The 13923-nt window shown below is 52.5% G+C and overlaps 1 protein-coding gene across 4 annotated transcripts; it reads right to left on the minus strand.

Moving 5' to 3' along the window:
• Positions 1 to 1800: 1800 nt before the first annotated feature.
• CDK16 (cyclin dependent kinase 16) lies at positions 1801 to 13859 on the minus strand. 4 transcript variants are annotated; one of them, XM_040999391.1, is made up of 16 exons: positions 12986 to 13364; positions 7654 to 7861; positions 6883 to 7016; positions 6658 to 6783; positions 6512 to 6568; positions 6299 to 6413; positions 5587 to 5681; positions 5426 to 5488; positions 5065 to 5188; positions 4746 to 4866; positions 4541 to 4638; positions 4351 to 4456; positions 4226 to 4268; positions 3994 to 4084; positions 3158 to 3235; positions 1801 to 2763 (listed from the first exon to the last, which is right to left on the minus strand). In XM_040999391.1, the coding sequence occupies exons 2-16, from the start codon at positions 7853 to 7855 to the stop codon at positions 2723 to 2725; spliced, it is 1494 nt and encodes a 497-aa protein (XP_040855325.1). In that variant the 5' UTR covers positions 7856 to 7861; positions 12986 to 13364; the 3' UTR covers positions 1801 to 2722. The 4 variants fall into 4 exon arrangements, with proteins under 4 accessions (XP_040855325.1, XP_040855324.1, XP_040855327.1 ...); XM_040999390.1 differs by lacking the exons at positions 1801 to 2763; positions 12986 to 13364 and adding exons at positions 2804 to 3074; positions 13427 to 13859; XM_040999393.1 differs by lacking the exon at positions 1801 to 2763 and adding an exon at positions 2804 to 3074 and having other exon boundaries at positions 12986 to 13308.
• Positions 13860 to 13923: the final 64 nt, after the last annotated feature.

A 13923-nucleotide genomic window follows, 5' to 3' on the forward strand; every position in this document is an offset into this window, starting at 1 on the left:
CTGGCACATAATAGCTGCTTTTTTGAAATTTAAACGAGCCTCATTAATTTATTATGACAAGTTTGTTTGCTTTCGCCCTATAATAGCTGCTCTTGAAGCCCTGCTGAATCTTGTCAATCTGAATTGATGCTTCTCATTGCCCTTCAGCAGGCTCCCCAGTCTTCATTTACCTGGGCAGCCAGGTAAATCCAATAAATAGTTTTTTGCCCTAGACTTGACTTGTTTCATCTCACAGATGATAGCTTCTTTCAACTTAGAGCAATTGGATGATTTCCAGTCAGTTTTTCAAAAAGATCTAGTTTTATTGGAAAGACAGACTTACACAGAGGGAGAGACAGAAAAATCTTCTGTCCACTGGTTCACTCCCCAAGTAGCCACAATGGCCAGAGCTGAGTCAATCCGAAGCCAGGAGCCAGGAGCTTCTTCAGGGTCTCCCACATGGGTGCAGGGTCCCAAGGCTTTGGGCCGTCCTCCACTGCTTTCCCAGGCCACAAGCAGGGAGCAGGATGGGAAGCGGAGCAGTTGGGACATGAACCAGGTCCCATATGGGATCTCAGCATGTGCAAGATGAGGATTTAGCCACTGAGTCCTTTTAAGGGCAACCTCGTGATGTCCCCTTTTGCAAGGTCTTTGTTTTTCCTAGCTACCCTTCCTGCCAGATATGGCTGTGCTGATTCTACCCAAGGGAAGTCGGCCAAGGAGCTTGTGGAAGTTCAGGCCCATTACAAGAAAATAAGTGGGAAGGATGTCCTGTTTCCCCAGTTTGCTTTCACATTTCTTGGGACATGGAAGCCATAGCACTTTGGAGTCAGAAGCTATCATGAAACTGCTTACAAGAACATAACAGAGGGACCAGTGTTGAGGTATAGCAAATTAAGCCTCCTCCTGTGAAGGTGGCATCCCATATGGCCACCAGTTTAAGTCCAAGCTGCTCCACTTCTGAGCTAGCTTCCAGCTAAAATGCCTGGGAAAGCACTGGAAGATGGCCTAAGAACCTGTGTCCCTGCACCCATTGTGGGAGACCAAAGAGCAGCTTCAAATTCCTGGTTTCAGCCTTGCCCACTGTGACCATCTGGGAAGTGAACCAGTAGATGGAAGAATCTGTAAGTCTGCCCTTCAAATAAACAAAAATATATTAAAACAGAACAAAAACAGGGCAGAGTAATATAAGCACAAACCACCACTGCTGGATTTCAGTACACAATCACTTAGGCTTGCCTCTGTGAATTTGCCTGGTACCACCCAGCACACCTTTAGTCTATCCTCGGCTTTGCTCAATTCAGAAGACAAAGAAAATCAAAGCCTCAACTGTCCCCACTGCCTTTCAAACCACCACATCCTTCCCAGGGTCACCTCATCCTTGCCTTTCACAAAAAAACCTTCCAGCTCTATCAATCTAGTCCTATGTATTAAAGGACTGACCGCTCAATCGACTCAGGTATCCAGAACCTACTCTCATATATTCCCTCTCCAGTGCCCAGTTGGACATGTGACCACAGTGGACCTCTTGATCACATCCCCCAACCCCTGCTTCCATCAGCCTTCCAATGTCTCCCAAGCTGCCCCATGTTTCTGGGTTCACCTCCCGTTCTGCCTGTCAGCTCCTCTAGCATGCCCTGTCTGCCTCGGCTCTGTGTGCCAATACATGTGCAGTCATCAGATGCCTTTTTCAGCCATGTCATATCCCCGGCCCAATTCCAGTGCACTCCTATCCACTGAGTGCCAATGTGAAGTCCTCCAAGGTCTCCTCAATCACTTCAGCTTTGCCCCCACCCCCACAAGACTTGCAGTCAGGCTTTACACTTTAGACTTTTTAATAGTTCATACAGCGATTATGGTGCATTCAGGAACCCAACCCCCCAAACCCCATGAGGAGGGCTCCCACCCCCGACCCCCCACCCCATTTGAGGGCCCCAGGGCTTAGGGTGGAACAAAGGGAGGTAACCACCCAAGGGGACTGACCCCAAAGACTGTCCCTGCCCTGCCTCACCCCCAATCAGGAGTTATGGGGCACCAAGTGGGCACACACTTCTACATGCCCCCTCTGTCCCTGCTTGTGCACATACATACATTATGGCTCCTTGCTGAGTTGGTCAGTTCCTGGCAGGGCCCCTACTCAACAGCACCAAGTGGGAAGGGGGAAGAAGGGCTGGGTGGGGGAGACCCTGAGAAGGAAGGAGGCCCCAGCTACAGGACTGGAGAAGAGTGGGTCCCTCCACCTTGTCCATCTTGCAGAGTCTCCAGTACTCCCCATCCCCCTGCAGCTGGGGATGGCAGGCAGGGGTAGGAAGGCGTTTTGCCGAGGCATGCTTTCCTATAGCCAATCCCAGGGTCTGATGAAGGTCAGGGTTGTGAATAGGGGCTATGTCCCTGCCTGAGAGGCTGGGAGCGGGGCTTCATTGCACAAAATACTGTGGGAGGGCCACACACAGGGGGTGGGGCCCAGCCAGTCTGTATACAGAGATATTGCATTTAAAAAAATGAAAACCTCATTTAAAATAATAAAAAAAAAAATAACAATGAATGAAACAAACCAAAAAAAGGCCCACATAACATGAGGCAGGTGTGGTAGCAGGAAAGCAGGCAGGGGACACTCAGACCCAAGGCATTGCCACCATCTTGTCTGAATCGAGATCCCCAGCCTGGGCTAGTTCCGGACCCCTGGCTGGCCGTGGGGTAGTGGTCCTGGGGGAGGGTACGACGAGGAGAGAGAGGCCTGGCCTCAGTGTGGGAGGCTGGCACGGCCATGCTGTCCGCCGGTAACTACCAAGACAAAGAAAAAGACAGACAGACAGACCAGGCATAGGAGTGATGAGAGCTTTGTTAGCACCCAGGAGACAGGCCAATGGGTGGATTGACAGGCCAATGGTCGGATGTTCGCACAGGCAGCAAGGGACAAGTGGGCAGGTAGGCATGGCTCAGGCAGGTAGGGCAGGCAGCAAGCAGGGAGGATGCGGTTGGGGGCTGCCCTGTGAGGGGTGTGGCATCCCTCCAGCTGCTGCCTGCTGGGGCCTCAGTCTGTGGCTTAGAATCGGCTTAGAACTCGGTGTCCACCACGTGGAAAGCTGGCCTGCCTGCAGGGGGAAGCAGAGCGGATGGCTGTTGGTAGGCAAGCAGGTAGATAGGTAAGACAGGGAAGAGAGGGCATCATACCTACCCGAGTCAGGCATTGACGAAGACCGAAGATTGGCTTCTTTTTGTAGCTGGATCTCCTTTAGTGCAAATATGGAAGTAGCTATGGGTGAAGGAGACACAGAAATGGTGGATGAGCCAAGCACCATCTAGAACCAGCACCCCTGCAGCCTCACTTATGGCAAACTTTGTTTCTTTTTTTCCATTATGGATTGAGTAGGATTTAGCTCCCCAAACTCATGCCTGTGCTTCAACTGCAAAGTGTCTTTTGCTGAGGGTTGATGGATTAAAGGTAGAGACTTGATCTTACTATGGTGTCTGAGAGGTGGGCATGCTGGGAAGTATTTAGGTTACTGGAGGCCTGCCTAATGTGAGATGGTGGGTTATTTAAGCTGAGTTCATCCAGTTTTCTGTTTCTTGATTATCCTGTGACCGTGTACTCACACTCCCTTAATTAGGCCAGATTATTGGAGGTGCCAGATTTTGAGCCGTGAAATCTCGAAAATGTAAGCTAAAATAAACCTCTGCCTTCTCACGAAACTCCTCTTAGGTATTTCAGTTAAGGTAACAACAAGCTCATACATGAGCTTTCTGAAGGAGCCTCAAGTCTACTTCACAAAGGACATGTCTGCTTCAGGATGTTCAATCTATCTGCATGTATCATTTGAAAACTTTCATGAGAGGAAAAAAACTGAAAATCAAGGAATGGTATGCTCATCATAAACACAACCTGTCACCCAGAGTGAGTCTGCCCTTCCCATAGAAGTGGCAGACAGAACCCTACACAGTGCACCTAACTGTCCCTAGCAGCCCTATACCCCATGGTCCCTGCACCAGCTAGTCCATCCCGATGCTACTCACTGTCAGGAAGTTTGTGGATCCGCTCCCCTAGACTGAGGAATAATGGATGTTTCATGGCATCATCTGCGGAGATCCGATTTCGACCCTCAAACTGAATTGCAGAGGGGAAATATTAGCATTTTCAACCAGCAGGCCCCTCTTCCTGCTGGCCTCAGATCCTGACCTTGGGAGTCCAATTTCTCACCTCAGGAATCTCCTACCCACCATGTCTGGCCCAGGAAGGTTGTCTCACCTGCAGCAGCTTGTTGAGGAGGTCAGCCCCATCACTGTCAAGTCTGCAACAAGGACAAGGGGACCTGCTTTATACTGACTGAGTATTCTGGCCCCAGCACCCACCCAGCCAGCCACCAGCCTCACCGGGGTGCATGGCTCAAAAGGGCCTCAGCACGGTACTTGGGGTAGTTGTATGTCTTGAATTCCTCATTGGACAGGATGCCTGGCCATGTCTCCTCAGTTGGGGTTCCTGGCAGGGAAAAAGTGTCACCCAAAACATCTTGCAGGTCCTTCCTGAATGCCCTCACAACTCCTAGGGTTCATGTCTCCTCACCCAAGATGCGAAAGATGAAGTGCAGCTGTTCCTCTACTGTGGAGCCCGGAAAGAGGGGCCGGCCTGTGGCCATTTCATAGAAGATGCAGCCCACACCCCTGAGCGTGGAAGACAGTGAATGGGAGAGGTAATAAGCTGGGTGGCTGTTGTGACCAAGACAACTCCTCCAATGCATGGCCCCAGCCACACTTCCACCTGTCCTCACCACATGTCAATCTGAGTAGAGTAGTCTGTAGACCCGAGCAGGATGTCAGGGGGCCGGTACCACAGTGTCACTACTTCATTGGAGTATGTCTTCGTTGGAATTGACTTGGCTCGGGCCAGGCCTAGGAGGCAGAGAGAAGCGGCATCCGAAATGAGAAGGTTGCTGGCAAACTCTGGGGAAGAGTATAGTTGGGAACAAGGGCAGCTTAGGCAAAGTATGGTGAGGCTCAAGAGAAATGAGACTAGGCAGTCATGGGGAATGAAGAGGCTAACAGAGTAAGGCTAGGAATCAAAGGGAAGAAGCAAGAGGCTGGCAGTACCGAAGTCAGCTAGCTTGAGCTCTCCCCTCTCATTGATGAGCAGATTCTGAGGCTTGAGGTCTCGGTGTAGCACCTTCTGCCGGTGGCAGTAGGCCAGGCCACGGAGCAGCTGGAACAGGAACAGCTGAGGACCCAGCAATAGCAGGCAAAGGTCAAAGAGTTATCTACCAGCCTGACCCCCAGCAAGCATCGCTCCCATCCCAGAACTTTGTCACACAAAAAGGGATAGGGTCCCAAGTACCCTCCAAGGGCTCCCAATAACAACAATTAAAAAAAGCCAAATGGGGAAAGTCCATTTCTTGAAGATTTGTGGGGTGCAATGGGGGGGCCCTGGTGCCCCTGCTTCTAGCCCCACACCCACTTTCACGTTGTGCATGTTGATGATGTTCCCACAGTCATCCAGGTACTGCTTCAGGTCCTTGTCCTGAGGACATAAAAGGTAGGACAGGAACAAGGGTCACATTCTGTCACTCTTAGCTGTCTCTCTACTCCCCTGCAAGTCCCACTGCCACCCAACCTTACCAGATACTCAAAGACAAGCGTGAGGGACTTATCCGTGTGGATGATGTCATGAAGTGTGACGATATTGGCATGTTTGAGATCCTTGAGCAGGGACACTGCAGAGAGCAGAGGAGTGGGATGGAGGAGTCAGGGGCCCACCCCCAGGAGAGGTGAGGACAAGGACTGGACACAGAGGATGAGCCCAGGCTTTCCTTCTTTTCCTGAGCACTCCAGGGTAATGGCTCTCAGCCATCAATTGACCCACCCTAAGGCAGAAACATGTGTCTTCACGTTCCAGATGGGAAATAAGGTTCAGGGATTTTCACAACCAATTTTTGGTTTCTGGGAAGGGGTCCTGCTCTAGTGTTCAGTACATAGGCCTGCAGCACTGTGTGAAACTGAGTTTGCATACTCAATTTGCAATGCAAATTCATTTCATGTGACACTGTGACTATCAACTTTTGGAGCAAGTGAATTGGTGAGGAGTATCGAGGGTGCTGTTAGAACCAAAGCCAGCACCCTGGTTTGCAATTCATTCACCTTTCCTGCAAGCACAAATGGATTCCTGGGGACCCTGATTATTACTCAGCTATATGGTTGATGGGCATTCTCATAAAGGCCTGTGTGTTGGAAGGGGAAGTCCCAGAACTCCATCTCTGTTTACGTCATGGAATAAGGAAGATGTATCATGAGAGCCTGGGAAGCCTGGGGCAGGTGGCCCAGAACTCCAAACCTTCCCGGATGGCCGTGCAGGGTGCTCCCTCTTCATGTTCCAGCCTGATCTCCTTCAGTGCCACAAGGTTGTCCGTGAGTTTGCTTTTGCCTTTGTAGACGGTGGCATAGGTACCCTGGGGTACGAACAAGTGTACCAGGAAAAGCGTGGTGAGGATATTGGGAGCTCCTGCTGACCCTCATCCTCTCCAAGGATCTCCTGGCTGTCTCTCACCTCACCCAGCTTGTCCAGCTTGATGTAGGTCTCCAATTTCCCAAAGCCAATCTCGGACTGTGGGATAAAGTAGGCAGACTAAAGCAGGCTCAGGGGAGGGGACAGGAAGAACAGAAGGGAAGAGATCAGGAACAGAAGGCGCTCACCAGACTGACACGGCGGAGACGGCGGCTGAGGGGCTTGTCAAAGATGGGGCTATTGAGGGTCAGTTTCTCAAGGTAGCCCTCAGGCAGCCGGATATCGGCTGGTAGCGATAGGCGCTTGTTGATATCCTGAAAGCAAGATGGGAGAGAAAGGGACCATGGTCTCCACTTTCCTACTTCCATTCCTCTTTTCCAGTTCCCCCATCACCTGGACAGTGAGCTAAGCACCTCTGTGGAGATCTTGCGTGGAGGGTGGTTGCGCAAGCGCACACGCACTGGAGACTGCACCTCATCCGAGGACGTGGCTGAAGCCTGGTCACTTTCCCCATCAGACCCCATCTTCAAGTCCTCATGCACGATCTCTGGTGGATTGGAAGGGGGGGGTACACCAGAGAGGGTGAGGAATCAGGATGTCCAGGAATGCCCTCTCCCATGCAATACTTTCTCTCATCATATGTGAGCACACATGGTCCCTGGTGCAGCCTGCAGTCCCTCAGGAAGAAAGTGGCAGGGCCAAAGGGATCTTCAGTAGGTCCAGGACACACTGAATGGGGAATGGCACAGGCAGAGGGACAAGAGTCACACAGTGCAATGCCCCATTCTAGGGTGAGTTGAAAATGCAGCCAGCCCAGGGCTAGTGGGCAGGTAGTAGCAGAGGTGGTCAAACTCTCTGGAAGGCAAGTGCCCTGCATAGGGAGGTGCTAGGAGGCCTGAGGAGGCCGCTCAGGGTGCAGAATAACAGACTAAGCCCCTAGCGCAGCTGCAACAGGCCACAGACTTCCTCCCTTGGGGCCTGGCACAAAGCCAAGGACAGGAACATAGATGGACAGACAGAATGCTGAGAGAGAATGGGAAGAGAAATAGAAAGGACAGCTCAAGGGGAGGTCAGGGAAAGGGAAGAAAGCAGGAATGATACAAGATTAAGAGGAACTGGGCTGGAAGGCAGCTGCTGGTAACCAGCCTGGGGTGCAGGAGACAAGGGCTAGTTTGCAGACACACCTGGTGCAGAGCTGAGTGGGCCCCGTCCAGAGCGAGGTTCTCCAGGGGCAGTACGTGTGGGGGCCTCCCCAAGGTCACTGCCACCACCACCACCACTTTCATCTAGGCCTATCTGTTCTGGGGCACCATTGGTCTTGTCTATGCCTCGGCCCCCTCGGAGTGTCATTGACAGCTGCCGTTTGATCTTCTTCATCCGATCCATGGCGACCTGAGCAGGGTGCAAGGCTTCTCCATTAGTATTTGCTTGCCCACTGGGAGGCCCCTGAACCCACAAAAACCTATTGGGGAACACCAACATGAACTTAAGTCAGTGACCACCCAACCACCAAAGACCCATGGCACCACTCAGCAGTCCTGGGAAACCGGTATGGCCAGGGACCCTTGTCAGTGCCCATCATCCCACAGGCAAGTCCTGGTCCCTGCTCCTGAAGGGCTCACCTGAGTACTTAGACTTGGGTGGCTAGCTGAAGGCAGGGGCCCACCAGATTGACTGATGTTATCTGGGGTGGCAGCCTCATTGTCAGAGCAGGGGGCTCCACAGTTGGTATTGTCGGGTGCAGCGGCAGTAGTGGACTCAGGTCTGGCTGGTAAATGGGGCTGGCCAAGAACCATGGACCCATGGCCCTGGGCAGGCCCATAAAGCACCATATTCCGCTGGCACCAGCCCCACATCACCCCAGCTGCCAAGGCAGACTGCTCTCTTGTGGCCAGAAGGACCTCCTGGCTCCCCCAGCAACCACTGTCAATGAAGCCTAATGGGCCCAACCACTGTCTGCCCATGTAGGGGGAGCAGGGAGGCATTTACTCAGATCCAACCACTGGACTTAGACTACCCACTTCCATTTCAATGTAGCCCAGCTGTCCTCAGGGCCGTTAGAAATGTTTGGCCTAGTAGGCACCTGTAGACCCAATCCAGATTTTCATAAACCATATAAACTGTACTAGAGTCCCCTTATCACTCAAAGCAAATGGCTCAGTCCTCAATGTGACCACTTGTCCTGCTACCTCACTACTCCCTGACCATTTCTGATTGTTCTGTAACCAAACCCAGTAGTCTCATTTCAGGGCCACTGCACTGGCTGTTCCTGGTACCTGGAAAACTTTCCCTCAGATTTTAAAATAATTCACTCCTGAACCTTTCAGATGTATTGATCTAATCACAAGTTTCTTACACAGTTTCCATGAATAACTATGTACAATCTCCACCATCTTGGGGCCAGCACCATGACAAAGTAGGTTGTACCTTTGTTTGTGGTGCTGGCATTCCATGTGGGCGCCGGTTCGAGTCCCAGCTGCTCCACTTCCAATCCCCTTCCTTACCAACGTGCCTGTGGAAGTAGCAAAAGATGGTCTAAGCCCTTGGGCTCCTAAACCCACATGGGAGATTGAGAGAATGCTCTCGGTTCCTGACTTCGGACTGGCCCAGCTCCAACTGTTGCAGCCATTTGGGGATTTAGCCAGCAAATGGAGGATCTCTCTTTTCTCTCTCTCTTCCTCCTTTTCTGTAAATCTGCCTTTCAAATAAAAATGAAATAAATCTTTAAAAAAGTGTTTTTATTTGAAAGGCAGATTTAAAAGGAGAGAAAGAGATAAATTCTATCTACTGATTAACTTCCCAAATGGCCACCACAGCTGAAGTTGAGCCAATCCAAAGCCAGGAGCCAGGAGCTTCTTCGGGGTCTCCCACACCGGTGCAGGGTCCCAAGACTTTGGGCCTTCCTCTACTGTTTTTCCAGGTCACAAGCAGGGAGCTGGATGGAAAGTGGAATGGCCAAGACTGGAACCAGCGCCCTTATGGGATGCCAGTGCTAGCAGGCAAGGATTAACCTGTTGAGCCACTACAGTGGTACAAAATAAATATTAAAAAAAAAATTCTCAACCACCTTGAGTTTGCTTATCCTACCAAGTATCTCCTCAGAACTGACTTTCTCCTTAGAAGCAGTACATTTCCTGGTGGGTTTCTTTATTCTTAACTGCTTGTCTCTTCACTGGTACGACTAGATGGCCAGCTCTGCCAGGATCGAGATGTCTTTGTGTTTAGGTCACAGTTATGTCCTGAGGACCTAGAATAGTGACTGACGCAGCAGAGGCTCCAAAGCGTGCCTGGCAGAAATGGTTCAAGCAGGCAGCTGAGGGCCCAGGGGCCATCTCTGCTGAGGTCATGTCTACTACTCCTGAACAAGGCCAAACAAGGGTGGTACAAAACCTCAGCCATCCATGGGAAGATGACCTAAATGGGTTGCGAAAGGACTTAGGGCCACCCCCAGGGCTTGGGCTGGCTCTCTGCTACTTCCTCTGAGGCACTGGGCCAGCAAGGAGGGGGAAAGACCTGGCCCAGGAACCATCTGCACTCACAGTAGGACTTAAGATGGCCCTGGTCCAAGGGAAGTAGAGCTAGATAGGAGGTAGCTGGGACTGGATTTGAGCAGAGAAACGGGTCAGCTGTTACCCTGAAACCAGGTGCTTAGCTAAACAGTTCCCACCACTTCTCCAGCCTGGTTGAATTCAACACCCTCCCTTCTGCCTCAAGGCACAGAAGGACTTACCCGGAGGGTGAGGAGGGGGCCCATCTACACAGAGTCCAAGATAACAAACCAATTCTGGGCCTAAGGCAGAGGAGCACCCAGCAACCCTGCTGCTTTTCCCTGTGTGGTAGGGACTGGAAGAAGGGCTGGGGAAACTGAGTAGGGCTGAGAGGACCACGGGGAGAGAGCTAGGACCAAGGATTCCAAGCAGAAACGCCAAGGTTTGCTAAACGTGTTGCAAAGTTCAGTTGGGGGGGGGTGGATTTTAGGATGACTGGGATACACAATATCTACCAAGCAACACTCCCAATAAGGGGCGTGCACCCTGGACAGCTTCGAGGCACAGAGATAACCTAAACAAAAGCTTTCAGATATTTTCTTTTCAGTTGTCTGAGTTTTTTGTATTTCAGAATAAGAAGGGAGAAAGAAAGCAGACATACAATTTCAACCCCCCCAAAAAGGCTACATGTCTTTCTTGGTCCCTTCTCACCACCTCTCACCGCACAGACCATTGAGAACACACTCCACCACCTGCACTTCTCACTGCACACTTCTCTCCTTCTGTCCTGACCTCGTCGGCACACAGCAGACCCTCCAAAAGGCCTCGCCATACCCTAACTGCTTGTAGCATCCATGAGCTTCCAGCTTACTTCCTGTTCCCGTAGGCATGCAAAGCTCTACGGTAGCATACTCTAAGCCCCTTCCAAGAACTGCTTGCCACAGCATGGTTGGGTACTTTTCTGGCCTGCCCGCTGATGCCCCCCAATGAACAAAGCGCTCCTCCCACATGATTCTGCTCCTTAATATCATCACACCTGGGGTGCTCCACAACTGACCTGCAGGAGTACTCACTGCGCCTTCAGACTGCTCTGCATCCCATTAGCACGAAATGAGCTGGTTGTGTCCGGTTAGCCCTAGTCACTGCCACACATTCCGTTCCTCCCAGGACCCTATCACAGGCAGAACCTTTACCTTGACCCCTATTATCACATGCTGGGCCTCACACAGTGCTGCTCTGTAGTTACTCAGCCCTATTCCTCAGGGACGCACAAACATACCATTCTGTAACAGCTTGACCCTGATTAGTGCACAAAGTTCTTCTTTCAACCTTGACCTTCATTAGCACATTCTTTAGCTCTCCCGGGCTCTAATCTGCTTTAGCACATCCAGACCACCACACAGTCCCATCCTCTATTTTTGCCTCTGCTCATTCATACTCATTAACCCCTGTTGGTTCACACTTGGGTCCCTTCATAACCCTGCTCCTCATTTTTACACACTAGGGGCCCCTCCAAAGCTCTATCTCGTATCAGCAATCCCTTGAGCCTCCACACATTATAGTTCTCCACGGACACAAATACAGTCTTCAAGATGTTATGATGCTTACAACACATTCCAGAACTCATACTGTTCTGGCTCTCCCTCTGCTGACATAACATATTAAGTGCCTCTAAGAAGGGCCAGAGCTGTGACACAGCAGGGTGAAGCGGCCACCTGGGACACCCATATCCCACATGGGTACTGGTTCAATTTCTGGCTGCTCCGTTTCTCACCCAGCTCCCTGTGACTGTGCCTGGGAGAGGTGCAGAGGGTGTTCCACATGACACCCCTGGGAGAAGTTCTTGACTTCAGCCTGACCTGGCCAGGCCGCTGCAGCCATTTGGAGAATGAACCAGCAGATGGAAGATCTCTCCATCTCTCCCTCTGTAAATGCCTTTCAAGTAAGTCTTTTTTTTTAAGAGCCTCTAAGCTCTAAACTGACACTAGCAGTCACTAGAACTTCATTAATTCCTTGCATCTTTTTAGCTAAATCCTGCATTCTCTACTCTTCACAGACACTCTCAAGGACCCTGATCCGCAGTGCACTAAGCCCCTCACAGTGCTAACACAGTTCCTTCTCCACTGCTCCCACCCCCACATCTACCTGGGCCTGCAAAAGTTCATGAAAAGATAAGCCTTCCATGAACTTCTGGAAACACACACAATTCTGATATCTGATGGTACAGGGTCAGGTCTTCATGACCCACTCAGTAGATCCATCTGCCACTCTGCCCCCATTAGCACAGATTGTACCTTATGCTATCCACACCTTTCAATACCACAGGTACGCACCCTCCGCAGCTGTGACCACCCAGTCCCCCATCAGCTACTCTGCACTTGGGTCTCTCCAAGGCCTGTCCTTTATGAGTACACCCCAGGGAGAAGCAAACATTACCACATACTGACAGAAGACTGGCGGAAGGGGGGCATCAGTGCCCGAGTTCCACTAGCACACTTTTGGGGACTTCCACCATTCCTACTCATCATGACACACTGCAGCTTTCTACGAATGTGGCCTCCACTAGCAAGTCTCACAACTGTCCCCTGATACCCTAGCCCTGTTATCAGAGACCCCGTGGGCGCTTGCCATCCTGCATCCCTCTTCCAGGAACACACAGCAGGCTTCAGACCTTACCCAGCCCTAAGGCATTTTTAGCACATGCTTGCACCCCTGCAGAGGTCAAGTCCCCATTAGCAAAGCTCCAGCCTTTCACCACTCTGCCACCATTTCCAAACTCTCTGGTCCTTAGACCACCCCTATAGTTCTCACAGCACTCCACATCCCTAGCTGCCAGGGCGGCCCCAGGGCGGGGCCAAGGTCAGGGAGGCCCCAGATGACCCCCTGTCTTAGTGCATTCTGGGAAATTCGTTGAGGGGAGGGAACCCCTGCCAACGCTACAGGCCAAACCCTTGGGCACAGCCCGGGGTCGCATTGGTTCCATGAGGCGCAGCCCCCACCCCACGTCTCGTTTCGGGGACGCGCTCACCGGCGGGGGCGCGCGAGAAACCTCAGAGCCGCGGGGCCGGCGCGGCGGCGCCTGGGGCGGCGGCCTGGCCACAGGCCGCACGACCTCCTTCTCCTCCTGTTCGCCGCAGGCGCCCGTCCCAGTAGTCTTCGGCCATGGCTGCTGGGCCCGGGCCGCCGCCGGCTGAGGAGGAGGAGGCGGCGGCGGCGGCGGCGGTGGCTGAGGCGGAGGCGGCGTCCCGCTCAGCCGGCCATGAGCTTGGCCGCTGTGGGCAATGCCCCCGGGCTCCTCGGCACCGACTCGAATCCGAGTGCTCACGGCGACTCCCGGGTCAGAGCCGACTGCTCACAGAGACGCGGATCCCAGGGCCGAACAGGCAACGGCCCAACCGCCGCGCGCGCCGCGCTCCACGCATGCGCACGCACGCGCTGCACAGGGCGAAGCGGAGAGGAGGGGACTCACCTCGGACTGCATGTACCAAAAGGCTCGTCTGTAGCGGGAGGAGGTGCGGCCATCGCGCACCCACAGAGGAATGTGGCGTGAGCCCGGGAACGGCGCCAGCGCCAGAGGGACAAGTGTAGAGATTGCTTAGTACTAGGTTCGGATCTTGCCAGAAGTCGGCTCGCGCCGAGGTCAGCAACAGCCAGTAACCAGGCGTGCCAGTCACCACTCGTTCCCCCTATTCGGTCTCATTTGGTACACCCCATGGTGGTAAACGGGGAGTTTTGCTAGATGAAAGACAAATGAGGTTGTCAGTTTTGGTCCCTTGAGGTGCTCCGGGAGGCTAGAATTTTAAAGGTTCCTGAGAAGATGACTTTTCTAGGACAGGCGGCCTGGATAATGATTGCCTAGCACCTTAGGCAGGACAGGCTAGCCCCGCCCTGCTGCTGCCTCCACCGCTAGCTCCCTCTCCACTGTGAACGCTGGCAGCCCCGCCCTTTGAGGCTGTCCCTCACCCA

Source organism: Ochotona curzoniae, unplaced genomic scaffold (genome assembly GCF_017591425.1).
Source record: "Ochotona curzoniae isolate NIBS_2020 unplaced genomic scaffold, NIBS_Ocur_1.0 contig_1274, whole genome shotgun sequence".
In the NCBI taxonomy this organism is placed as follows: Eukaryota; Metazoa; Chordata; class Mammalia; order Lagomorpha; family Ochotonidae; genus Ochotona; species Ochotona curzoniae.

Excerpts from the sequence above, each read along its gene's own strand:
- CDK16 (XM_040999389.1), bottom strand. The coding sequence starts at position 8,325 with ATGTGGGGCTGGTGCCAGCGGAATATGGTGCTTTATGGGCCTGCCCAG. Across the intron at positions 7,017-7,653 it reads CCCACTCAGCTCTGCACCAG|AGATCGTGCATGAGGACTTG; the intron begins GTGTGTCTGCAA and ends CCAATCCACCAG. Across the intron at positions 6,784-6,882 it reads CACGCAAGATCTCCACAGAG|GATATCAACAAGCGCCTATC; the intron begins GTGCTTAGCTCA and ends TCTTGCTTTCAG.